This window comes from Aegilops tauschii, chromosome 3 (genome assembly GCF_002575655.3).
Source record: "Aegilops tauschii subsp. strangulata cultivar AL8/78 chromosome 3, Aet v6.0, whole genome shotgun sequence".
NCBI lineage: Eukaryota > Viridiplantae > Streptophyta > Magnoliopsida > Poales > Poaceae > Aegilops > Aegilops tauschii.
Genome location: NC_053037.3, coordinates 295,302,868 through 295,329,782, shown reverse-complemented (window position 1 = coordinate 295,329,782; position 26,915 = coordinate 295,302,868). Strand labels below are relative to the sequence as shown.

Below are 26,915 nucleotides of genomic sequence, written 5' to 3'. Positions count from 1 at the left end.
CTTTCCGGCCTTCTTGTATCAAGAAGCATTGCACACCGGAAAACTGGTTCATCCCGCGTGTTCCTTCCGATAAATGATGCAATTGTTGATGCATGCATGGTATCTAATGTGCGGCAGATCAAGAGGGCACACGATCTTCTTGGCCTCATCCACACTAGTAGGACATAGATTCCCCGCGGGAAGAACATTCTTTAGGTACTTGAGAAGCTCATCGAGGCTACTGTCAGTCCATTTGTTTTTAGCCTTCGTCTTCATAAGTTCGAGCGTGAAACTCAAGCGGGTCACCATGGGATCGAAACCATCATACAATGGAGTGTTCGAGTCTACCACCGGTTGCTCCAGCTTGGCCTCCTCTCTAGAAGCAGCTCTGTCAGTACTCGTCTCCTTGGGAAGCAGGTCTCGAACATGAGGGTCCCGCATGATTGAACTTAGTAGCGACAAAGTCTGCGTCATGTAGTCCATGTTTTCTTTGCCGCCATGCCCGGCCTCTTCTCCGCTGATACGTCTCCAACATATCTATAATTTTTTATTGTTCCATACTATTATATTATCTGTTTTGGATGTTTAATGGTCTTTATTATACACTTTTATATTATTTTTGGGACCAACCTACTAACCCAAGGCCCAGTGCAAATTGCTGTCTTTTTGCCTATTTCAGTGTTTCGCAGAAAAGGAATATCAAACGGAATCCAAACACAATGAAACCTTCGGGAGAGTGATTTTTGGAACAAACGTGATCCGGAGGACTTGGAGTGGACGTCAATAAAGAATTGAGGAGGCCACGAGGCAGGGAGGCGCGCCCCCACCCTCGTGGGCCCCTTGCAGCTCCACCGACCTACTTCTTCCTCCTATATATACTCATATACCCCGAAAACATCCGGGAGCACCACGAAACCCTATTTCCACCGCCGCAACCTTCTGTACCCATGAGATCCCATCTTGGGGCCTTTTCCGGCGCTCCGCCGGAGGGGGAATCGATCACGGAGGGCTTCTACATCAACACCATAGCCTCTCCGATGATGTGTGAGTAGTTTACCTCAGACCTTCGGGTCCACAGTTATTAGCTAGATGGCTTCTTCTCTATCTTTGGATCTCAATACAAAGTTCTCCTCGATCTTCTTGGAGATCTATTCGATGTAACTCTTTTTGCGGTGTGTTTGTTGAGATCTGATGAATTGTGGGTTTATGATCAAGATTATCTATGAACAATATTTGAATCTCCTCTGAATTCTTTTATGTATGATTTGTTATCTTTGCAGGTCTCTTCAAATTATCAGTTTGGTTTGGCCTACTAGATTGATCTTTCTTTCAATGGGAGAAGTGCTTAGCTTTGGGTTCAATCTTGCGGTGTCATTTCCCAGTGACAGCAGGGGCAGCAAGGCACGTATTGTATTGTTGCCATCGAGGATAAAAAGATGGGGTTTATATCATATTGGTCGAGTTTATCCCTCTACATTATGTCATCTTGCCTAATGCGTTACTCTGTTCTTATGAACTTAATACTCTAGATGCATGTTGGATAGCGGTCGATGTGTGGAGTAATAGTAGTAGATGCAGAATCGTTTCGGTCTACTTGTCGCGGACGTGATGCCTATATACATGATCATGCCTAGATATTCTCATAACTATGCACTTTTCTATTAATTGCTCGACAGTAATTTGTTCACCCACCGTAATACTTATGCTATCTTGAGAGAAGCCACTAGTGAAACCTGTGGCCCCGGGGTCTATTTTCCATCATATTAATCTCCCATCAACTAGCTATTTCTGTCGCCGTTTATTTTGCAATCTTTATTTTTAATCTTTATCATAAAAATACCAAAAATATTATCTTATCATCTCTATCAGATCTCACTTTTGCAAGTGGCCGTTAAGGGATTGACAACCCCTTTATCGCGTTGGTTGCAAGGTTCTTATTTGTTTGTGTAGGTACGAGGGACTTGCGTGTGGCCTCCTACTGGATTGATACCTTGGTTCTCAAAAACCGAGGGAAATACTTACGCTACTTTGCTGCATCACCCTTTCCTCTTCAAGGGAAAACCAACGTATGCTCAAGAGGTAGCAAGAAGAATTTCTGGTGCCGTTGCCGGGGAGTCTACGCACAAGTCAAGACATACCAAGTACCCATCACAAACTCTTATCCCTCGCATTACATTATTTGCCATTTGTCTCTCGTTTTCCTCTCCCCCACTTCACCCTTGCCGTTTTATTCACCCTCTCTTTCTGTTCGCCTCTTTTTTGGTTGCTTCTTGTGTCCCGTGTGCCGTCATGGCCTGTCCTTTATCTACTCCTTTGTCTCCCGAGAATGAAGTTCTTAATTTTAAACAAAGGGAGGGAGAAAATCTAAAAGATGCTTGGTACAGAATTTGCAATGCTCAAAATACATCTACTAGGAAGCAATCTACTTCCGTTCTTCTTCGCAATTTTTATGTACGCATCACTCCTTGGATTAGATATATTCTTGATATCATTACCGGAGGGAATTTCTTGGGTAGCCATACTTTTGATTCTTATAATGCTATGACAGATTTGTTTGGCCCGCCACCTCTTTTGGTTAATGGAACTATGCTAACTTTGGAACATGTGATGCAAAGGCTTGAAATTATAGAAAATAAAGTTGCCACGGTGGAATTGATTGAGAATATGGATAAAAAGATCCACAACCAAATTACCCAATATGGATCTAAGGTAGGAGTTACTCTGAATAGTTTTAAAGAAAAAGAACCCATAGTTAATGAAAGAATAGAACAAGGTTCCACTATAATTGATAAACTTGAGGGTATTATTACCAACTTAGGGTCCGCTTTTTATGCCGTAAGAAATACTCCAAATTCTACTACTACCAAAGTTGCCAAATTAATGTATGTTCCTAAAAATAAGGGTGAATCTTCTAGTAAGTAAAATGCGGATCTCAAATCAATAAGTGTTCACCCCAACTTTTTTGCTATCATTAAGGAACCTTTTGCTACAAATGAATTCCTTGATTTCTTGCCTAGGAGTTTTATCATTAATAAAAAGAAGGAAACTCCTAAAGGTTACAAATGTTCTATTGAAGAATTGCATGCCAAAGATGGCAATACCTAGATCTATCCTTGCCTTTATGCCTAGCTAGGGGCGTTAAACGATAGCGCTTGTTGGGAGGCAACCCAATTTTATTTTTGTTTCTTGCTTTTTGGTTCTGTTTAGTAATAAATCTTTCATCTAGCTTCTGTTTAGATGTGGTTTTGTGTTTTAATTAGTGTTTGTGCCAAGTAGAACCTTTGGGAAGACTTGGGTGAAGTCTTTATGATCTTGCTGTAAAAAACAGAAACTTTAGCTCTCACGAGATTAGCTGGAATTTTTTACTGGAGAGTGATTTTAGGTTGATTCGTTTTGCAAATGATTAATGGACAAATTCCTCACGTCCAGCAATTTATTTCAGAATTTTTGGAGTTCCAGAAGTATATGTTTGATCCAGATTACTACAGACTGTTCTGTTTTTGACAGATTCTGTTTTTCGTGTGTTGTTTGCTTATTTTGATGAATCTATGGCTAGTATCGGAGGTTATGAACCATAGATAAGTTGGAATACAGTAGGTTTAACACCAATATAAATAAATAATGAGTTCATTACAGTACCTTAAGGTGGTGGTTTGTTTTATTTCGCTAACGGAGCTCATGAGATTTTTTGTTGAGTTTTGTGTTGTGAAGTTTTCAAGTTTTTGGGTAAAGATTTGATGGATTATGGAACAAGGAGTGGCAAGATACTAAGCTTGGGTATGCCCAAGGCACCCCAAGGTAAAATCCAAGGACAACCAAAAGTCTAAGCTTGGGGATGCTCTGGAAGGCATCCCCTCTTTTGTCTTCGTACATCGGTAACTTTACTTGATGCTACATTTTTATTCACCACATGATATGTGTTTTGTTTGGAGCGTCTTGTATGATTTGAGTCTTTGCTTTTTAGTTCTCCACAATCATCCTTTCTGTACACACCTTTTGGGAGAGACACCCATTAATCCGAATTTATTAGAATACTCTGTGTGCTTCACTTATATCTTTTGAGCTAAATAATTTTGCTCTAGTGCTTCACTTATATCTTTTAGAGCACAGTGGTGGTTTTATTTTATAAAAATTATTGATCTCTCATGCTTAACTTATATTATTTTGAGAGTCCTTTAGAAGAGCATGGTAATTTGCTTTGGCTATAAAATTAGTCCTAATATGATAGGCATCCAAGATGGATAAAATACAAACTTTCATATAAGTGCATTGAATACTAAGAGAAGTTTGATACTTGATGATTTTTTTGAGATATGGAGATAGTGATATTAAAGTTGTGCTAGTTGAGTAGTTGTGAATTTGAGAAATACTTGTGTTGAAGTTTGCAAGTCCCGTAGCATCCACGTATGGTAAACGTTGTGTAACAAATTTGAAACATGAGGTGTTCTTTGATTGTCATCCTTATGAGTGGCGGTCGGGGACGAGCGATGGTCTTTTCCTACCAATCTATCGCCCTAGGAGCATGTCCGTAGTGCTTGGTTTTTGATGACTTGTAGATTTTTGCAATAAGTATGTGAGTTCTTTATGACTAATGTTGAGTCCATGGATTATACACACTCTCACCTTTCCATCATTGCTAGCCTCTTCGGTACCGTGCATTGCCCTTTCTCACCTTGAGAGTTGGTGCAAACTTCGCCGGTGCATCCAAACCCCGTGATACGATACGCTCTGTCACACATAAACCTCCTTATATCTTCCTCGAAACAGCCACCATACTTGCCTATTATGGCATTTCCATAGCCATTCCGAGATATATTGCCATGCAACTTTCCACCGTTCCGGTTATTATGACGCGCTTCATCATTGTCATATTGCCTTGCATGATCATGTAGTTGACATCGTATTTGTGGCAAAGCCACCATGCATATTATTTCATACATGTCACTCTTGATTCATTGCCCATCCCGGTACACCGCCGGAGGCATTCATATAGAGTCATATTTTGTTCTAGTATCGAGTTGTAATCATTGAGTTGTAAATAAATAGAAGTGTGATGATCATCATTAATAGAGCATTGTCCCAAAAAAAAGAGAAAGGCCAAATAAAAAAAGGAAAGGCTAAAAAAAGGGAAATAAAAAGGGACAATGCTACTATCCTTTTCCACACTTGTGCTTCAAAGTAGCACCATGATCTTTATGATAGAGAGTCTCTTGTTTTGTCATTTTCATATACTAGTGGGAATTTTTCATTATAGAACTTGGCTTGTATATTCCAACAATGGGCTTCCTCAAATGCCCTAGGTCTTCGTGAGCAAGCAAGTTGGATGCGCACCCACTTAGTTTCTTTTGTTGAGCTTTCATACATTTATAGCTCTAGTGCATCCGTTGCATGGCAGTCCCTACTCCTTGCATTGACATCAATTGATGGGCATCTCCCTAGCCCATTGATTAGCCGCGTCAATGTGAGACTTTCTCCTTTTTTGTCTTCTCCACATAATCCCCATCAGTATGTTCTATTCCACCCATAGTGCTATATCCATGGCTCACGCTCATGTATTGCGTGAAAGTTGAAAAAAGTTTGAGATTACTAAAGTATGAAACAATTGCTTGGCTTGTCATCGGGGTTGTGCATGATGAGAGCATTCTTGTGTGACGAAAATGGAGCATGACCAAACTATATGATTTTGTAGGGATGAACTTTCTTTGGCCATGTTATTTTGAGAAGACATGATTGCTTAGTTAGTATGCTTGAAGTATTATTATTTTTATGTCAATATTAAACTTTTATCTTGAATCTTTCGGATCTGAACATTCATGCCACAATGAAGAAAATTACATTGAAGCTAGGTAGCATTCCACATCAAAAATTCTGTTTTTATCATTTACCTACTCGAGGACGAGCATGAATTAAGCTTGGGGATGCTTGATACGTCTCCAACGTATCTATAATTTTTGATTGTTCCATGCTATTATATTATCTGTTTTGGATGTTTAATGGGCTTTATTATACACTTTTATATTAGTTTTGGGACTAACCTACTAACCCAAGGCCTAGTGCAAATTGCTGTTTTTTTTGCCTATTTCAGTGTTTCGCAGAAAAGGAATATCAAACGGAATGAAACCTTCGGGAGAGTGATTTTTGGAACAAACGTGATCCAGAGGACTTGGAGTGGATGTCAAGAATGAATCGAGGAGGCCACGAGGCAGGGAGGCGCGCCCCCACCCTCGTGGGCCCCTCGCAGCTCCACTGACCTACTTCTTCCTCCTATATATACTCATATACCCCGAAAACATCCGGGAGCACCACGAAACCCTATTTCCACCGCCGCAACCTTCTGTACCCATGAGATCCCATCTTGGGGCCTTTTCCGGCGCTCCGCCGGAGGGGGAATCGATCACGGAGGGCTTCTACATCAACACCATAGCCTCTCCGATGATGTGTGAGTAGTTTACCTCAGACCTTCGGGTCCACAGTTATTAGCTAGATGGCTTCTTCTCTCTCTTTGGATCTCAATACAAAGTTCTCCTCGATCTTCTTGGAGATCTATTCAATGTAACTCTTTTTGCGGTGTGTTTGTTGAGATCTGATGAATTGTGGGTTTATGATCAAGTTTATCTATGAACAATATTTGAATCTCCTCTGAATTCTTTTATGTATGATTTGTTATCTTTGCAGGTCTCTTCAAATTATCAGTTTGGTTTGGCCTACTATATTGATCTTTCTTTCAATGGGAGAAGTGCTTATCTTTGGGTTCAATCTTGCGGTGTCATTTCCCAGTGACAGCAGGGGCAGCAAGGCACGTATTGTATTGTTGCCATCGAGGATAAAAAGATGGGGTTTATATCATATTGGTCGAGTTTATCCCTCTACATCATGTCATCTTGCCTAATGCGTTACTCTGTTCTTATGAACTTAATACTCTAGATGCATCCTGGATAGCGGTCGATGTGTGGAGTAATAGTAGTAGATGCAGAATCGTTTCGGTCTACTTGTCGCGGACGTGATGCCTATATACATGATCATGCCTAGATATTCTCATAACTATGCACTTTTCTATCAATTGCTCGACAGTAATTTGTTCACCCACCGTAATACTTATGCTATCTTGAGAGAAGCCACTAGTGAAACCTATGGCCCTCGGGTCTATTTTCCATCATATTAATCTCCCATCAACTAGCTATTTCTGTCGCCGTTTATTTTGCAATCTTTACTTTTAATCTTTATCATAAAAATACCAAAAATATTATCTTATCATCTCTATCAGATCTCACTTTCGCAAGTGGCCGTGAAGGGATTGACAACCCCTTTATCGTGTTGGTTGCAAGGTTCTTATTTGTTTGTGTAGGTACGAGGGACTTGCGTGTGGCCTCCTACTGGATTGATACCTTGGTTCTCAAAAACTGAGGGAAATACTTATGCTACTTTGCTGCATCACCCTTTCCTCTTCAAGGGAAAACCAACGCATGCTCAAGAGGTAGCATCCGCCGACATGTCCGGCCTCTTCCCCGCTGCAATGTTCAGCCCCTTCTCAGCTGCCATTATCGGTCATCTCTTCTTATGGACCCGTGTCGTCATTGGCTGCCCCATCAGCCTCCTCCTCATCATCATCGTCGTCAATTATCCATCGAGTATAGCCATCCATGAAACCAGTCATGAGTAGGTGCGCCATCAAACGACCATCCTCATAGGGGTCAAGCCAAACTCCTCCTTTGCATCTTCGACACGGACATAAAATCTCTGTCCGGTTATTTTCATTCATGTCCTGCACCGCCGATCACAACCACCTTTCCACCATCGTTCCACTGACCATCATGAACGCCTTCGCGGTAATAATAAACGAATTGATTATAAAAATCCATGCATGCATCTAATTAAGCATACAAAAATTCGGCATGACCTTCCCTAAAAATAGGACATATAGAGTTTTCCCAAAATTCGTCGAAACAGAAATAAATCGACATTTCGGCAAAACATAGGCTCTCTAGCACAATTCGGCGGCAACTCATGGCACACACACAATTTCCATCATATCATATCGCACACATACACATATTTCCATTCTTGCAAAAGCACAAATTTTTAATCACCTATCTCGAGATCGAGCACAGTGATGATGATGTCGATCGGTGTCGCCACACACCTAGGGAGTGATCAAAAGTGGACAAAGCTTACTTCTTGACATGGCTAGCTAGACCTAGCTAGGGAGGTACATAGGTCACTTCATTAAATTGGTAGATCTACCTAGCTAGTTGGGGAAGGAGATGACTCTGACTAGTGGAGGAGAGGAAAAGAGAAAGGAGTTGCATGAATGGAGGTGGTGTAGTTAGCCAGGAGCATTTGAATTTGAATGTAGTTTCCAAAGATATTATTTTTGTTATGTATAACTTATACTTCCTATCGTATATTTGCTTGGAAATTGCAATTGCAAGTGCTAATGCTATGTGGACGCTTTACTTAAATTTTATTCTTAAAACATGCAAATCATTGGTGATACGTCCATTTTGCATCATGTTTTCCTACTGTTATTTATAATGTTTTTGATCAATATAATACTTTGTGATGCAATTCTAATGCCTTTTCTCTCTTAATTAGCTAGATTTACATGAAGAGGGAGATTGCCGGCGGCTGGAATTCTGGACCTGAAAATGCAATATCAGAGATAGCTATTATGAACAACTCAAATGAGATGAAATTTCACAGAGAATTTTTATGGAATATATAAAAAATACTAGAGCAAAGAAATACCATAGGGGACCTACCAGTCGCCCACAAGGCACTAGGGCGCGACCAACCCCTGGGCACACCCTAGTACCTTGTGGGGCCCAGGCAGGCCTCTGTGGCCCATCTTCTCCTATATCATGCCATTTTCCCTAGAAAAAAATCAAGAGAGGACTTTCAGGACGAAGCGCCGCTATCTCGGGGTGGAACCAGGGCAGGAGCACTTTTGCTCTCCGGCGGAGCGGTTCCGCCGGGGACACTTCCCTCCGGCAGGTGGAAATCGAAGCCATCGACATCACCAAGAACTCTCTCATCGTGTGAGGATCAATCTTCATCAACATCTTCACCAGCACCATCTCATTTCAAACCCTAGTTCATCTGTTGTATTCAATCTTTGTCTCAAAACCTTAGTTTGGTACCTATGCGTTGCTTGTAGTGTTGATTACATCTTGTAGTTGATGCTTGTTGGTTTAATTGGTGGAAGATTATATGTTCATATCCTTGATGATATTCAATACCCCTCTGATCTTGAACATGTATATGATTTGTGAGTTGTTACTTTTCTTCTTGAGGACATGGGAGAAGTCTTGTCATAAGTAATCATGTGAATTTGGTATTCTTTGGATATTTTGATGATATGTATGTTGTTGCTTATTTTAGTGTGTATCATGTGAACGTTGACTACATGACACTTCACCATACTTGGGACTAAGGGAAGGCATTGTGGAGTAATAAGTAGATGATGGGTTGCTAGAGTGACAGAAGCTTAAGCCCTAGTTTATGTGTTATTCCCTAAGGGGCTGATTTGGATCCATATGTTTCATGATATGGTTAGATTTATCTTAATTCTTCTTTTGTAGTTGCGGATGCTTGCAAGAGGGGGTAATCATAAGTCGGAGGCTTGTTCAAGTAAGAACAACACCCAAGCACCGGTCCACCCACATATCAAATTATCAAAGCAGCGAACGTGAATCAAACAAACATGATGAAAGTGACTAGATGAAATTCCCATGCGTCCTCGAGAACACTTTGCTTACTATAATAAACAGTTCCGGCCTGTCCTTTGCTATAAAAAAGATTGGGCTACCTTGCTGCACCTTGGTTACCGTTACTACTTGTTGCTCATTACAAATTACCTTGCTATCAAACTATCTGTTGCCGATAATTTCAGTGATTGCGAAGAATACCTTGCTGAAAACTGCTTGTTCATTTCCTTCTGCTCCTCATTGGGTTCGACACTCTTACTTATCGAAAGGAGTATGATTGATCCCCTATACTTGTGGGTCATCAATTGGCCTATGAATCTCAATGATTCATAGATCAGCGCCAATATTTACTTACAAAAAAAACAAAGTTGTGAGAATGTGTACAAATAAAGAAAATTCAATAGATGCATTGGTGCAGCGACGTCATATACAAACGGTGTAGGGACCAAGAGTATATCGACCAGAGGGGGGTGAAATGGAGATTAAAAAAATTCTTTCGAATGTTTTGCATCTGGTCCAGACACAGCAGCGGAATGAGCTAGAACGAAATGAAACTAAAGCAGGTACCTATTGAGGAACAAAATCTTTGAGATAAAAAGCAATGATAGCTCGAGTATAGTAGATAATGATTTGACTATCACGATGGTAATGCAGCACACAAGCAATTGCAGAAGCATGAATGAAAACTAGATGCTATCACCGAGGTAAATACAACCGGATGAGATTGCACTAGAGTACTACACAAAATATAAGAGAGTATGCAGCAGATAACATATGAGGGATAAAATATCAAATCATTGGGAAATACATGATCATTGCTGAGCACGAAAGATAATTCCTGTATGAAATACAGGGTGAGTAGAAAGGACAAGTGGTGCTCGATGGCGATAGGTGTATTTGGTAGACCAGTTCGTCCTTCTGCCAAAGGACTATGTCTGGTTGGAGGGACTTGCGATTGAACACAAGAGCAAACCTCTCTCTATCCTATTCTCCTCCAACTAGGAGCTAACTAGACTCCAGTTGATTTCACTCGTGGTAGATGCTATCGGCAATCTCCAAACCTTGGACAGACTTTCTTCGCAAACCACAATTACTCTTCGTTGCAGAAGATCTTGCTCGGTGAAGACAACAACTCTTCAACACTCAAGTCGACACCTATCCATCTCGAGAGTGCGCAACTCTCAAGAGTAATAGGTACAATAACTCTAACTGCGAACCAAAGGAGGACAGAAAAGAAATAGATTGGGAAGATGGCGACTCCCACCTCCCCACCGCCACCCTAACCCTAGCCACCCCACATCGCCGGCGATCCCCACATACCTCCGTGGGTTTTGCCATCTGATCGGGTCACCTTTCCCGGCGTCTCTTCCTCTCGCCTCTGGTTGTCATCTTCCTCATGGCGGTTCACGCTGCGCTCTCCTTGGGATTGGATTTCTCCCCGGGGATGAAGTTGGCGTCTGAGATCCAACGCACCTTCAACAGATCAGTGCATCCATCTGAAGACACGGGCCATTTCATTATGGTCGTCTCTTTTGCACGCCACACCTTCCGGCTAGATGAGGAAACTGTGGGGTTCGCTCTTGAAGCGGCCATCGGAGGATATTTCTCCCACCTCAAGGTATCTTTTCTTCACCATGGCGTCTACTCTTTCAACGTTTCTTGCAAGGAGGTGGGTTTTTTCATTCTGCACCAGCGGAGTTTTGTCTGCGATCAGTTCAAGTGTTTTTTCCACCTCTGGGGTCATGGAGGCCCGGATTGGCAGAAGGAATTTCGTCTTTGGCAATCTGAATGCCAAGAGGAATGGGTTTTAGTCAGCCCCTCTAAGAGGAGAGCTCGTATTGGTTTAGAGGCCATGAAATTTCCTCCGGCCAAGTCTTCTCTCCGTGCTCGCGCGGCCAGATCTCGTCCTCAGAAGCATGCTACGTTTGCAACGTTCATGCAGTACCCAGCGCGTAAGGGCTATAGCTATGGCCCGTCTACCGATGAGGTGGCCACGGTCCGAGCAGCGGGCTACCATGTCTCGTCTCATGAGGATGCGGATGATCTTTCCCCGGCGACCACCCCACCGCCGGCAAGGCTAGCGATTCAGTTTGGAACAATCCCGCCTTCCCCGGAGGGTTTATCTCCTGCCCGTTTAAACCCTGGAACTTCGGATGGCCGTTTAGTTTTCACATTGGAAGGTTTGGATTCTGCCGTACCCGCTCAACCGCTTCTACCAGGCCATAATCCTCAGTTGGGCTCCAGGGTCCAGCCCATATGTTTGTCCGATGACGAGAGTGGCAGCCCACCACCTATGGCCTCTAGGGCTTCGTCTCCTGAGGATATTATCCGAGACCTGCAAAGTTTTGATGTTATGATTGAAGAGATGGCTGCGAGCTATTGGGACTGTCAGAATTGCTTGGCTATGCGCCACACATCAGAGACATGCACGAATCCGGTCCGGTGTTGTAATTGTTTTCGTTCGGGACACGTTAAAAAAAATTGCACTTGCAAGCCGCCTGACTTATCCGTCTGGGTGCCTAAAGTCCCATCGCCGGGTTTTGGGAAGCGGGACCGAACAGAGGATTCTCCCCCTGCCTCTCCAGTTTCCCGAGACCAAACGTCTCCGGAGAAAACCCCATCTGCTTCTCCGCCGCCACCATCGCCGCCGGACCGCCCTCACGAGCACGCCCACGCTTCCCCCAGCTCTGGTCCGGCTCCTGCTCTGCAGCCCTCAATGGCGGTGTATGAGATTGATCCGCATCGCTTTATCCCTGCGGGCTTTGATATTGAAGATGGCGGAGCAGATCGTCTACCTCGCACCTTCTACACGCCGGCTGTCCCGCCGCCCCGAGCGCATGAGCAATACATGGTGGCCATTGTGGAGCCGATCCCGCCTCCAGAGCTAGTTGGGGTCCGTCGCCAGCAGGTTCTTGATTTTCTAGTTCAAGTGATGCATGTTCCAGTTCTTTCTGCTCAGACTTGGTATCAGGGAGTTGGTCTGTTTGAGATGGAAGATCCTGTTGTCCGAGGCTCTTTCACTTTGCATCCTCCGTTCCCCTTAGGGATTGATGATGATGGCAACGAGTTTTTCGTCCGTTTTATTCCGCATAATCAGGGTGAAGGTTTTCGTGCTATCCATGGTCAGCGGACGGGGTGGTTGATGTTCATCGGCATCCCTTTAGACTACAGGAATACGCAGTGCATTGCAGATATGGTTGGCTCTTTTGGGCAGTTTCATTACTGGAATAGTACTGACCGGCGCAAGGTTCGAGCTTTGGTCCGCGCCTCGTTCCCCGACAATGCGCTAGTTCCTCGTTCGGTCACCTTTCGGGAATTTGCCAATTGGGGCGACGTCATGGTTTCTTGGTCAGCTGGTTGCTATATCCTGTCAGGGGAATTCGCTGGTGCCATGATCCCAGCGGATGAGGACCCAATGCCTCTAAATGGGAACCCCCACCCGTTGCCTGGAGTTCAAGTGCCGCAGCCATTTTGGGCAATGCCCCCATACCCTGCTTTGGGATGGAACGCTGTTCCACCGGGCCCTCCACAAGGGCAGAATGAGGGGGCGGGCTGGGCTGACAATGTGCCGCAAGGAGCAGGATGGGGCCCGTGGGAGGAGCAGGTTCAGCCTGACCATCAGCAGCAGCATCAAGAGGTCCAACCTGTCCAAGACCAGGATTCTATGATTCTGAACCCATCTGCGGATTCTTCTGACAATGAGGATATGGCTGAGGTCCAGCAGCCTCTACAAGCCCCACCACTTGTGCAGCTGGAGCCGATTCATCTTGGCTTGGTCCGGGTTTTTTATGGACCAGTTTTGCCGCCGGCCATGATCTGGGAGCGATCTTTCAAGACTTTGTTACCTGAATTCTTCATCAAGGATATACCAGCCTGCCTCCCTAGTTCTTCTGCGATGTTGCTACAAATCAACTTTGGGTCTGCAGATCTGCAAGCGAAGTATCAGCTTTTCTCTGCTCCGCCTGATGTCTCCGTCCCTGGACCCAGCTCCTCGGTGGTCATTGAGGAGTTGGCATCTGACGATCACTTGTGTTCCACTTACCAGGTTTCTCAAGAGGACTTTCAGTTTTCTTCGGTTACACCTTCTCCACTGGGTAAGCGACCACGTCAGTCTGCACGCTCACGGCGCCCCATCACGCTTGTGGAGCCAGCTCCCGACTTCTCCACTCGACGCATGACGCGCAGTGCTGCCAAGAGGACAGGCATGAAGCCCGTCTCTGCAATTTCTCCGAGGTCTGCCCCCAAGCGTCGCCCGAAGGCCAAGAAGCTCAGACTTGACGATGAGCCCAGCGTGCTCCCTCTCCCACCTCCGACGCCTATTTCGACGCTGCAGGCCATTGGAGTGGCTTTGGGCATCGATCCAGCCGAGCTATCAGTGGAGAAGCTTATGGCTTCTCCTAATCCTGCTGCAGAAGGTGATGGTCCACATGATGCTTGATGGCCCACGAAGATTCCTGGCGAGTTGGGCGCTTTTGCTTTTGCGCTCTTTTCTTGTTTTCAGTATCTGTCTGCAACAATTGGTTACTGTTATTGCAACATATGGTCCGTTTATGTCCATGCTGTTAAGCAGCTGGATCTGCAACTATATCCCTGCGTTGTTTTTTTTATGGATAATTGCTACTTTCGCAACTGGAATGTGCTCTGTTGGAATGTGCGAGGGCTCAATTCTGAGACTCGACAGCGTGATCTCCGTGCCAAGATTGAGGAGAGCAGATGTTCTGTTATTTGTCTGCAAGAAACTAAATGTGAGAGCTTCGATATCCGTACGCTTAGATCCTTTTGCCCTAGGCGGTTTGATCAATTTGTGTTCTCCCCTTCTGTTGGAGCCTCTGGTGGGATCCTCGTTGTTTGGAATTCCTCGATCTTTCATGGCCAGCTTGTGGATATTCAAAGGTTTGGTGTTATCGTCTCTTTCCAGTCGTTACAGAATTCTGAAAAATGGACCCTAACCACTGTCTATGGGCCATGTGAGGGCCAGCCTAGGGATGATTTTGTTAGTTGGCTTTATCACTTACCAATTCCACCGGATGAAAATTGGCTCTTGTTGGGGGATTTCAATTTCATCAGATCTTTGGACAACCGAAACCTTCCGGGTGGTGATACCAATGATATCTTTCTATTCAACGAAATAATTGGTCACCTGGGACTTTTGGAGCTACCCTTGAAGGGACGGAGCTATACCTGGTCTAATATGCAGCAGAACCCCCTGCTTGAGCAACTCGACTGGTTCTTCACTACTGCTGATTGGATCTCACACTACCCAAACACCGTGGTTACCACACTAGCCAGAACTTCCTCTGACCACGTGCCTTGTGTGGTGTCCATTGACACTACCATTCCTGCGGCCAAGATTTTTCGGTTTGAAAATTTCTGGTTGGATATGCCGGGGTTCATGGATTGTGTTTCCAAGTCCTGGAATGCACCTGTTTTCTCTGATCTCTCTGCTTCAGCGGTTATCACAAGGAAATTTAAGCGACTGCGGTACGATTTGAAAATTTGGAGCAAAAAATTATCGTACATCAAAAAGCTTACTGTTGATTGCTCAAAGGTGATTCTGCACTTTGATCAGCTGGAGGAAGTGCGACCTTTAACACGGCCGGAATTCAACTTCCGGAAATGTGTGAAGTTACACTATGAACACCTGTTAAAACTTCACTACATATATTGGAAGCAGCGGTGCACTATTAGGTACATCAAGGTTGGTGAGGAGAATTCAAAATTTTTTCATGCCATGGCCTCTGAGCGTATGAGGAGAAACTCAATCTCCAGTCTCAAAACCAGCTCCATGCTTGATCCAGTGACTGATCATGCTCAGATGGCGGGAATCCTGTGGGCCTCTTTCAAATCTAGGATGGGCCGGGCCCAAGGGATCTCTATGGGCTTTGATTTGAATTATTTAATTCAACCCATCCTGGGGCTGGAGGAGTTATCCTTGCCTTTTTCTGATGAAGAAATACACAAAGTTTTGAAGGATTTACCGGCGGATCGAGCACCTGGCCCAGATGGCTTTAATGGGATGTTTGTCAAGCGCTGTTGGCCTATCATTGAGGGGGATTTCTTGAGGATGATTCGGATTTTTATGAGGGGAATCTCTCGTTGGAAAATATCAACTCCTCCCTCATTACGCTCATTCCCAAAATCATGTCACCAAAAGGGCCGGATGATTTCCGGCCGATTTCCCTCACCAACACGTGTCTTAAATTCCTCACAAAATTACTGGCCAACAGATTGCAGCGGGTGATCCTCAAGTGCATCCACAAAAATCAATATGGGTTCCTCAAGGGCCGGTCGATTCAGGATTGTCTGGCCCGGAGCTTTGAGTATATTCATCAATGCAAGCAATCCAAGCGCCCAATTGTAATCCTTAAGTTGGACTTTGCTAAGGCCTTTGACACAGTTGAGCATGAGGTTATTCTTCAGATGTTGCAGCATAAAGGTTTTGATGCCAAATGCAGCATAAATGGACTTTGCTAAGGCCTTTGACACAGTTGAGCATGTTGTCTACAGGGTCGTCGTCTGTGCTGTTAAATGGCATTCCAGGAAAGCAATTCTTGTGCAAGTGTGGCGTCAGGCAGGGTGATCCACTCTCTCCTCTGTTGCTCGTCATCGCAGCCGACCTGTTGCAATCCGTGGTTAATCAAATGCTCGCGTCTGGCACACTTTCTTTGCCTCTTCAGACACATGACAGGGATTTTCCCATCATTCAATATGCGGATGATACGATCCTATTTCTTGCAGCTAAGGATGATGAGCTTGTGGCCCTCAAGAATATGCTGCTTACATTTCAACAATCCACTGGTTTAAAGGTCAACTTTGCTAAATCCTCAATGATCCCACTAAATATGTCTAATGAGGAGGCTGACAGACTTGCTGCTATTCTTGGTTGTAAAATTGGCCAACTTCCATTTACTTATCTTGGATTGCCATTGGGAACTACAAGGCCTAGGATCGTTGACCTCATGCCCTTAGTTGACAATCTTGAAAGGAGGTTAACTGCAAGCTCTTCTATGCTGAATCAAGGCTCTCGTTTGCAGCTCCTCACCTCTGTCTTGACCTCTCTGCCAATATACTTTTTGTGTACTCTCAATATCCCAGCGGGGATCATTAAGCAACTGGACAGGATCTTCAGGCAATGTCTTTGGAGGGGTAATAATGATGTTCCAAAACAGTCCCTGGCTGCTTGGGAGCTTGTTTGCAGGCCCAGAGATAAGGGTGGTTTAGGCATTATTAATCTGAACATTCAGAACCAAGGGCTGCTTCTCAAGCATCTGCATAAATTCTATAACAAGGTTGATGTTCCTTGGGTGACCCTCATATGGAATAGTTACTATGATCACGGGGTCCCACAGGCAACAGCTACTGTTGGATCTTTCTGGTGGAGAGATATTCTGAAGCTGCATGAGGCTTACACTGCTATTGCTTCAGTCCACATCAACATGGGTGATTCTGCCCTTTTCTGGACTAATTCCTGGCACATTGGGGGCTCTGCTCGACCCCTCTATTGGAGATTGCCAAGGTTGTTTTCTTTTGTCATTAATGACAGGATCTCTGTCAGGGAATTTCTCCAATCCCAGGATCTCTTCTCCATGTTTTATCTGCCTCTTTCTCAGGAAGCTGCTGCTGAGTTGCACACATTGGAAAATTGGATCATGCAGTTAGACAGAGACCCCACCATCCCTGATGTTTGGATATGGCCTGGTCAATCAGGAGGGTATACGGCAAAAAGTTTCTACAGGATCATGCACTCCCACTTGCCTACAATACAACCCTGCAAATGGCTTTGGCAAAGTAAATGCACCATGAAGATCAAGGTGTTTGGCTGGCTTTTGTTCTTTGATAGACTTAACACCAAGGATATGCTGGTTAGGAGACACTTGCGTTCGAATCAGGATGATAATCTTTGCCTCATCTGCAGTGAGTTGGCGTATGAGAATAGGATACATCTATTTTTTCGCTGCACTTTCAGCTGTAGAATCTGGAATTATTTGGGTATTGATTGGTCTGGAGGTTCAGATATCCTGCAATGTCTCCTGCACGCCAGGTCCAACTTCACACACCCTTTCTTCGTTGAAGTCATACTAACTGCAGCCTGGAATATTTGGATCCGGCGAAATGGCAGAATTTTCAGAGCTGAGAGAGCTACTTTCAGTGCTTGGAAGTGTAATTTCATCCATGACATTTCCTTGCTTGCTCACAGGGTGAAGGATTGTAACAGGCCGAAACTTTTGGCTTGGATTGATTCTTTGTTGTAAAGTAAGTACAGTTAGTTAGCTAATAGGTAGACTCTTTCCCCTTTTGTTTTCCTTTCTTGTATAGTTTGTTATACTTGTACAGTGGATCTTTTTTTAATAAAGGGCTGTGGGGCTTTGCCACACAGTAAATATTCAAAAAAAAACAATAACTCTAACTCGGAACTACTGTGATGCTCAACCACTATCTAATTTTTGGTTCTTGGTTTTATCTCGGTGGATTTTAAACTCAAATCACTCAGAGAGGGGATGCTCAATCAATCTTCTTAGAAATCTTAAGTGGATTAGCCAATAGACAACGTTGGAGCGGGGTGGCTATTTATAGCCGCAGCCTTCCCTGATGGGAAATGACCAAGATGGACATGTGCGTCAACCAATGGCTGGATGACACGAGTCTGATGACCCACAAATATAGGAGATTAATTTTAGTCCTTTTGATTATTAAGAGTGTCGAACCCAATGAGGAGCAGAAGGAAATGACTAGCGGTTTTCACCAAGGTATTGTCTGCAAGCACTAAAATTATCGGTAACAGATAGCTTGATAACAGGTAATTTGTAACGAGCAACAATTAGCAATTGTAAAAAAGGTTCAGCAAGGTAGCCCAATCCTTTTGTAGCAAAGGGCAGGCCATAGCGGTTTCTTATAGTAAGCAAAGCTTTCTTGCGGACACACGGGAATTTCATCTTTTTTACTTTCATCATGTTTGTTTAATTCGTGTCCGCTACTTTGATAATTTGATATGTGGGTGGACCGGTGCTTGGGTGATGTTCTTACTTGAACAAGCCCCCCACTTATGATTAACCCCTCTCGCAAGCATCTCCAACTACGAAAGAAGAATTAAGATAAATCTAACCATAGCATGCAACCTATGGATCCAAATCAGCCCCTTACGGAATAGCACATAAACTAGGGTTTAAACTTCTGTCACTCTAGCAACCCATCATCTAATTATGACTCCACAATGCCTTCCCTTAGGCCCAAATATGGTGAAGTGCCATGTAGTCGATGTTCACATGACACCACTAAGGGAATCACAACATACATACCATAAAAATATCAAACGAATACCAAATTCACATAACTAATTATGGCAAGACTTCTCCCATGTCCTCAAGAACAAAAGTAACTACTCACAATCATATTCATGTTCAAGATAAGAGGGGTATTAAATACAATCAAAGATCTCAACATATAATTGATGTCGCTTGAAGATACGTCGGTTTTCCCCAAAGAGGAAGGGATGATGCAGCACAGCTACGACAGGTATTTCCCTCAGTTATGAAACCAAGGGGTATCAATCCAGTAGGAGAACCAAGCAACACTACGTAAACGGTACCCGCACACAAAGAACAAATACTTGCAACCCGACGCATAAGAGAGGTTGTCAATCCCTTCACGGTAAAAAGATAGATAAATTTGTGGTAGATTGGATAAATAGCTCTCGATAAAACGTGAAATAAAATAAGTAATAAAAAAGTGCAGCAAGGTATTTTTGGGTTTTTGGAATACTAGATCTGAAAATAAAAGTGGCAAATAATAGATCGGAAAGCAAATATGATAAAGAATAGACCCGGGGGCCATAGATTTCACTAGTGGCTTCTCTCAAGAAATAGCACGCGGTGGGTAAACAAATTACTGTTGGGCAATTGATAGAAGATCGAATAATCATGACGATATCCAAGGCAATGATCAATATATAGGCATCATCTCCAAGATTAGTAGACTGACTCCTTCCTGCATCTACTACTATTACTCCACACCCCGCTATCCAGCATGCATCTAGTGTATTAAGTTCATGGAGAAACGGAGTAATGCAATAAGAACGATGACAAGATGTAGACGAGATCTATTCATGAGGAATAGCCCCCATCTTGTTATCCTTAATAGCAATGATACATGCGTGTCTTGCTGCCCCTTCTGTCACTGGGAAAGAACACCGCAAGATCGAACCCATCACAAAGCACCTCTTCCCATGGCAAGAAAAATCGATCTAGTTGGCCTAACTGAACCAAAGATTCGAAGAATAAATATGAGGCTATAAATAATCATGCATATAAGATATCAAAAGAAGACTCAAATAATATTCATGGATATAGATCTGATCATAAACTCAAAGTTCATCGGATCCCAACAAACACACAAAAAGAGTTACATCAAATAGATGTCCAAGAGGCCATTGTATTGAGAATCGAGAGAGAGAGAGAGAGAGAGAGGAAGCCATTAGCTACTACCTACGGACCCGTAGGTCTATGGTGAACTACTCACGCATCATCGGAGAGGCACCAATGAGGATGATGAACCCCTCCGTGATGGTGTTAGATTGGATCTTGTGGTTCTAGAACTTGCGGCGGCTGGAATTGTGTTTCGTCGACTCCCTTTGGGTTTCTGGAATATTTGGGAATTTATAGGGCAAAGAGGCAGTGCGGGAGGTCACCTAGGTGGGCACAACCCATCTAGGCGCGCTTGGGCCTCCTGGCATGCCCTGGTGGGTTGTGCCCCCTCGGGCCTGCCCTCTGGTACTTCTTTGGCCCACTAGGTGTCTTCTGGTCTAGAAAAAATCTCCAAAAAGTTTCGTTGTGTTTGGACTCCATTTTGTATTGGTTTTCTGCGAAGCAAAAAACAACAACTGGCACTGGGCACTATGTCAATAGGTTAGTCCCAAAAAATGATATAAAGTTGCTATAAAATTATGGTAACACATCCGAGAATGATAATATAACAGCATGGAATAATAAAAAATTATAGATTCGTTGGAGACGTATCAGCATCCCCAAGCTTAATTCATGCTTGTCCTCGAGTAGGTAAATGATAAAAACAAATTTTTTGATGTGGAGTGCCGCCTAACATGTTCATCACATATTATTTTCTTTGTAGCATGGACATTTTGACTTTTACATGGTTCAAAGCAATATCTAGTTTTGACATGAATATTTCAATACTCAAACATATCAATAAGCAACCATGTCTTTCAAAATATCAACATTAAAGAAAGTTATCCCTAACCCATCATGCTCAATCATCAATCCATTCATCAAACACACTCGCATATTAGCTACATCCAATGCTCAAGTATGATCATAGTGCTCCCTAATTGGTGCTTTATAAGAGAATATGGAGACTCAAATAAAAATAAAAATTGCATAAAGTAGATAGATAGGCCCTTCGTAGAGGGAAGTAGGGATTTGTAGAGGTGCTAGATCTCAAAGCTTAAATTCAGACATAATTTTTTTGAGAGGCATACTTTTACCGTCAACAAAAACAACCGAGTAATTCCCAACACTTTCCATGCTAGATATATCATAGGTTGTTCCCAAACAAAAAATAAAGTTTATTTTTCTACCATACTTTCACATTCCACGGCTAGCCGTATCCACGGGTACCATCCATACCAACACTTTCCAAGGAATTTATTATTTGACAACATAAAGTAAATTTCTTTTTCATTTCGGGACTGGGCATCCCTATTACCGACGTACTCTCGTGCAATGACAAGTGAATAAACACTCATGTTGAGAATAACACATCTAGCATGGAAAATATTGGGCACCCCCTGCTGCTTCATGAGTGGTACGAGCACACAAAAAGGAAATTCATTTTGAAAAAATAGAGATGGCACATAAAAATTTGCTTAGGACGGCACGAAAATATCGCATATAGTTAGGTATGGTGGACTCATATGGCAAAACTGGGTTTAAGGGGTTTGGATGCACAAGTAGTATTTCTATGTAGTACAAGTGGAGGCTAGCAAAAAGATTGAGAAGCAACCAACCAAGAAATGAAAATTCACATAAGCGAGCATTAAGAATAACTAACACCGAATAATGCACCATAAGTAGGATGCAATGCACCATAAGTAGGATGTAATTTCATTGCATAACTATTGACTTTCGTGCTTGCATAGAGAATCACAAACCTTAACACCAATATTCTTACAAAAGCATAATTACTCACCCACATGACTCACACATCACTATTGATACGTCTCCAACGTATCTATAATTTTTTATTGTTCCATGCTGTTATATTATCATTCTTGGATGTTTTATAATCATTTTATATCATTGTTTTTGTAGTAACCTATTGACATAGTGCCAAGTGCCAGTTGCTGTTTTTTGCATGTTTTTTACATCGCAGGAAATCAATACCAAACAGAGTCCAAACGCAACGAAACTCTTTGTGAATTTTTTGTGGACCAGAAGGCATCCAGTGGGCCGAAGAAGCACCTGGGGGTGCTCCGAGGGGAGCACAACCCACCAGGGTGCGCCTGGAGGCCCAGGCGCGCCCTGGTGGGTTGTGCCCACCTCGGTTGCCTCCTGAACCGCCTCTTTACTCTATAAATACCCCAGTATTCCAGAAACCCTAGGGGAGTCGACGAAAATCAATTCCAGCCGCCGTAAGTTCCAGAACTACCAGATCCAATCTAGACACCATCATGGAGGGGTTCATCATGTCCATTGGTGCCTCTCCAATGATGCGTGAGTAGTTCTTTGTAGACCTACGGGTCCGTAGTTAGTAGCTAGATGGCTTCCTCTCTCTCTTTTGATTCTCAATACAATGGTCTCTGGGAGATCCATATGATGTAACTCTTTTTGCGATGTGTTTGTTGGGATCGGATGAACTTTGAGTTTATGATCAGATCTATCTTTTCATCCATGAAAGTTATTTAAGTCTTTTTGATCTCTTATATGCATGATTGCTTATAGCCTTGTATTTCTTCTCCGATATTTGGGTTTTGTTTGGCCAACTTGATCTATTTATCTTGCAATGGGAAGAGGTGCTTTGTGATGGGTTCGATCTTACGGTGCTTGATCCCAGTGACGGAAGGGGAACTGACACGTATGTATCGTTGCTATTAAGGATAACAAGATGGGGTTGTAGCGACCCGACCTCAAATGGTCAAGTCTCTGTGCTTCAGTGTCATCCCTGGATCGGTAATGCTGACACACACAGTACTCGAAGGATTTATAATAGAGTAGCAATCACACACTTATTACATCGAATGTCTCAAAAGAGAACTTATTACAATAAATATGGCTTAAGGCCATCTAATTCGATAAACAGCGGAAGGCTTGGAAGATAAAGTGAGTCCATCAACTCCAACGGCATAGCTGAGTGCAAGACAGCGGCCTAGCGAACCTTACTCCTCGTCTGAAAAGTCTGCAACATAATACGTTGCAGCCCGAAAATGGGTCAGCACATGGAATATGCTGGCAATGTAACACAGTAGAGCAATGAACAGATAAATGCTATCACTACATGCATATATGGCTGGTGGAGGCTCTATGGTTATAAGGTTTTTTGCGAAAAGCCAATTTTTCCCTACAACAAAGGAATAGATTTTATTTAAGTATCATGGTAGTTGAAACATCATTGAGAAGGCTCCTCCAACTCAATCCCAATTAAAGTAATCATTAAACCAACAAATTAAATTAGAGTGATGAGATACAATAGGATAATCCAAGTACTAGATACTTAAGATGTCCATAACAGGGGACACGGCTAACCATGATTAGATTGTACACTCTGCAGAGGTTTGCGCACTTTTCCCCACAAGACTCGATCTCCTCTTTTGGATTTCCCGCACTACATGGTGTTTGAGAAACGGATGACCGAGACACAGTCTTTCAGAAGCATTAACTCTAACCCCGGGTAGACAGTACCAACCTACATCCTTCTACATCTGCTAGCCTACCACTGGAAGAGGTCATGCAACATACTCAACTATGCTAGAGCCCATAATAGCTTGTGGCTGCACATGGAAGTTTCTAGCATGAATAATCTCACGATCCCTTTGAGCCTGGGTGGCGGACCGTAGGAGGATCACACGGTATATCCCCGGGATCTCCTAGGACAACACTGGTATATCCCTAGATGCCCAAACATGAAATCCACCCAGATGTGTATTAAAGTTGCCACCTTAAGTTGAACCATTAATTAACAACTCACATCTGTCATGGATACACTCAAACCCAATCCACGTCTACGAGCATAGCATAGCAATATAAGCATAACGTAAAAGTAACTCCCAGGGTTTGATAATAAAACAGGTAATAGGTTCTACCTCATCAACTACTTCCCAATACCCACAAGTTAATCACATCCTAATCATGCAGTGTTTGAAGATTGGAACTAATGCATAAAAACTGGGTATGAAAGGAGTATGATCAATGTGTTACTTGCCTTGCTGACGATCCGCAAAACCTAGAGACTCGTAGTAGCACGCTTCGCACTCCGGGAATTCTATCGCAAACAAACAATAGCATACATAAGCAATCAATCAAAGATGCACGAGTGAAACTCAACTAAGAAGATCTAACCAGAGAGTTCAACTTAAGAACTCTGGTTTGCAAAAACAATCAAATCAAACAGAGCAACGAAACTCAAACTGCGAAAGAAACAAGGTCCGTTTACTAATCTGCACTAAAGTCAAATTTTATGGTACCAAAATCTTGTTCAAGTTGGTTAAACAGAAAGAGGGCTTCGAGACGAAGATCTAGGCGCTTGAATCGCCTGATTCCGATAAACGAGCAAAAAGATAAACTAAAACGAAAATCGGATCGGAAATCACGATCGAAAATAATCGCGGAAAACCCGAGAAAAAGAAAAACTGATGAACAGGCTAACGAACGAACGTTCGCTGTCTGTGACTAACGGACGAAAACCGTTCGTTCAAACGAACGTACGAACGGGCGTTCGCTAAATAACTAAACCGAAAAAACCGAACCGATCTATTAAAAAAACAGATCTAGGGTTTAAAAAACCGAACGAACCGAAAGAAAAACCGAATGGTTTTATCGCATAAACCGGCGGCGACGGCAGCGGCGGCTACCTCGGGTGGCGGGACGGCGAGGCGGCGGGGCGGCGGCTCCGGCGACGGCGCGCCGCGGGCTAGCGGGCGGCGGGCGGCAGCACAGGGCTCGGGAGGCGCGGCGCTAGGGTTTGGCGGGGCGGCGAGGCTGGTGGGCTCGGGGTCGCGGCCTCGGGCTTTAAAGGCCGGCCGGGCGAGTCCTAGTCGGGTACGGCCCGGCTAGGTCGGTTGGTTTTCTTAAAATATTCCAACATGCAGAAAAAGAAAGAAAAAAAATACTAAATGGACTCCAAAAATCCTGAAATAGTTTTTCCCGGTCCTCTATAAATATGCCGGACAAGGTGAACATTTATTTGGGCCTATAATGCAATTTTGAAAAACGCATATTTTTCCTAATTCAAATAAAATTGCAATAAAGACCAAATAAAATTATTGATTTGATTTTAATATTTTTCCTCCAATATTTCATTTATTTTGGAGAAGTCATATTATCTCCTCTCATATATTTTAATATGAAATATTTTCGGAGAGAAAAATAATTAAAACAAACGATCCTCGTTTCGATATTTGATAAAAATTCAAATATGAAAACGGTGAAATCCCCAACTCTCTCCGAGGGTCCTTGAGTTGCTTAGAATTTCGAGGATCGCGAAACAAAATGCAATAAAATATGAGATGCATAAATGACCTATGTATAACATTCCAAATTGAAAATTTGGGATGTTACAAACCTACCCCCTTAAGATGAATCTCGCCCTCGAGATTCGGGTTGGCTAGAAAATAGGTGTGGGTGGTCTTTGCGAAGATCATCCTCTTGTTCCCAGGTGGCTTCATCCTCGGTATGGTGGCTCCACTGAACTTTGCAAAACTTGATGACCTTGCTGCGAGTAACTCGGCTAGCAAACTCAAGAATCTTGATGGGTTTCTCCTCATAGGTCAGATTACTGTCTAACTGAACCGCTTCCAGGGGCACTGTATCTCCCAGAGGTATATCGGCCATCTCAACATGACACTTCTTTAACTGGGAGATGTGAAACACATCATGAACTCCTGACAGTCCTTCGGGTAACTCCAACTTGTAGGCAACCTCTCCCATACGCTCCAAAACTCGGTATGGTCCTACAAATCTCGGGGCTAACTTTCCCTTAACTCCAAAACGTTTCGCCCCTCGGAGTGGTGATACACGAAGATATGCTCTGTCTCCGATTTCATAGGCTACCTCCTTGTGTTTCGAATCTGCATAACTCTTCTGCCTGGACTGAGCTACCTTCAGTCTGTCTCGAATCAACTTAACCTTCTCTTCAGACTCTTTGATCAAATCTGGTCCAAACAACTGTCGGTCTCCCACTTCATCCCACATCAACGGTGTTCTGCACCTTCGTCCATACAGGGCTTCGAACGGTGCCATCTTCAAACTGGCCTGGTAGCTATTGTTGTATGAGAACTCCGCGTAGGGCAAATTGCATCCCAACTAGATCCATAATCTAGCGCACAAGCTCTCAACATATCCTCCAGAATCTGGTTGACTCTCTCTGTCTGGCCATCTGTCTGTGGATGAAATGCAGTACTGAACTCTAGCCTTGTACCCAAAGTCTAGTGCAGCTGATGCCAAAACTTTAAAGTAAACTGTGTTCCTCTATCTGATACGATGGTCCTCGGAACTCCATGCAGACATACGATCCTGGTCATATATATCTTGGCCAACTTCGCACTGGTATACGTGGTTTTCCCTGGAATAAAGTGAGCCACTTTGGTCAAGCAATCAACTACTACCCAGATAGAATCATATCCTGATCGAGTCCTGAGCAATCCGGTGATGAAATCCATGCCAAGTTTATCCCACTTCCATTCGGGTATCGACATAGGCTGCAATAATCCTGCTGGCTTCTGATGTTCTGCCTTTACTCTCTGACATACATCACATATGGCTACATACTCAGCAATATCCTTCTTCATACCAGTCCACCAGAAACGCTCCTTCAAATCCAAATACATCTTGGTGTTTCCGGGGTGTATCGAGTATGGCGAGTCGTGAGCCTCCTGAAGAATCAACTTCCTGATCTCCGCATTATTGGGCACATAAACGCGGTCCTCAAACCATAAGGTGTAGTGCTCATCCTCATCAAAACCTTTGGCCTTTCCTTTGCTCATTCTCTCTTTTATCTCGGCAACCT

At 43.4% G+C, this 26,915-nt stretch overlaps 1 protein-coding gene across 1 annotated transcript; it reads left to right on the top strand.

Annotated features, from left to right (window-relative positions):
* Positions 1 to 14,874: 14,874 nt before the first annotated feature.
* Positions 14,875 to 17,655, top strand: LOC141042908 (uncharacterized). Its single transcript, XM_073511822.1, has 4 exons — positions 14,875 to 15,371; positions 15,911 to 16,119; positions 16,191 to 17,545; positions 17,650 to 17,655. The coding sequence occupies exons 1-4, from the start codon at positions 14,875 to 14,877 to the stop codon at positions 17,653 to 17,655; spliced, it is 2,067 nt and encodes a 688-aa protein (XP_073367923.1).
* Positions 17,656 to 26,915: the final 9,260 nt, after the last annotated feature.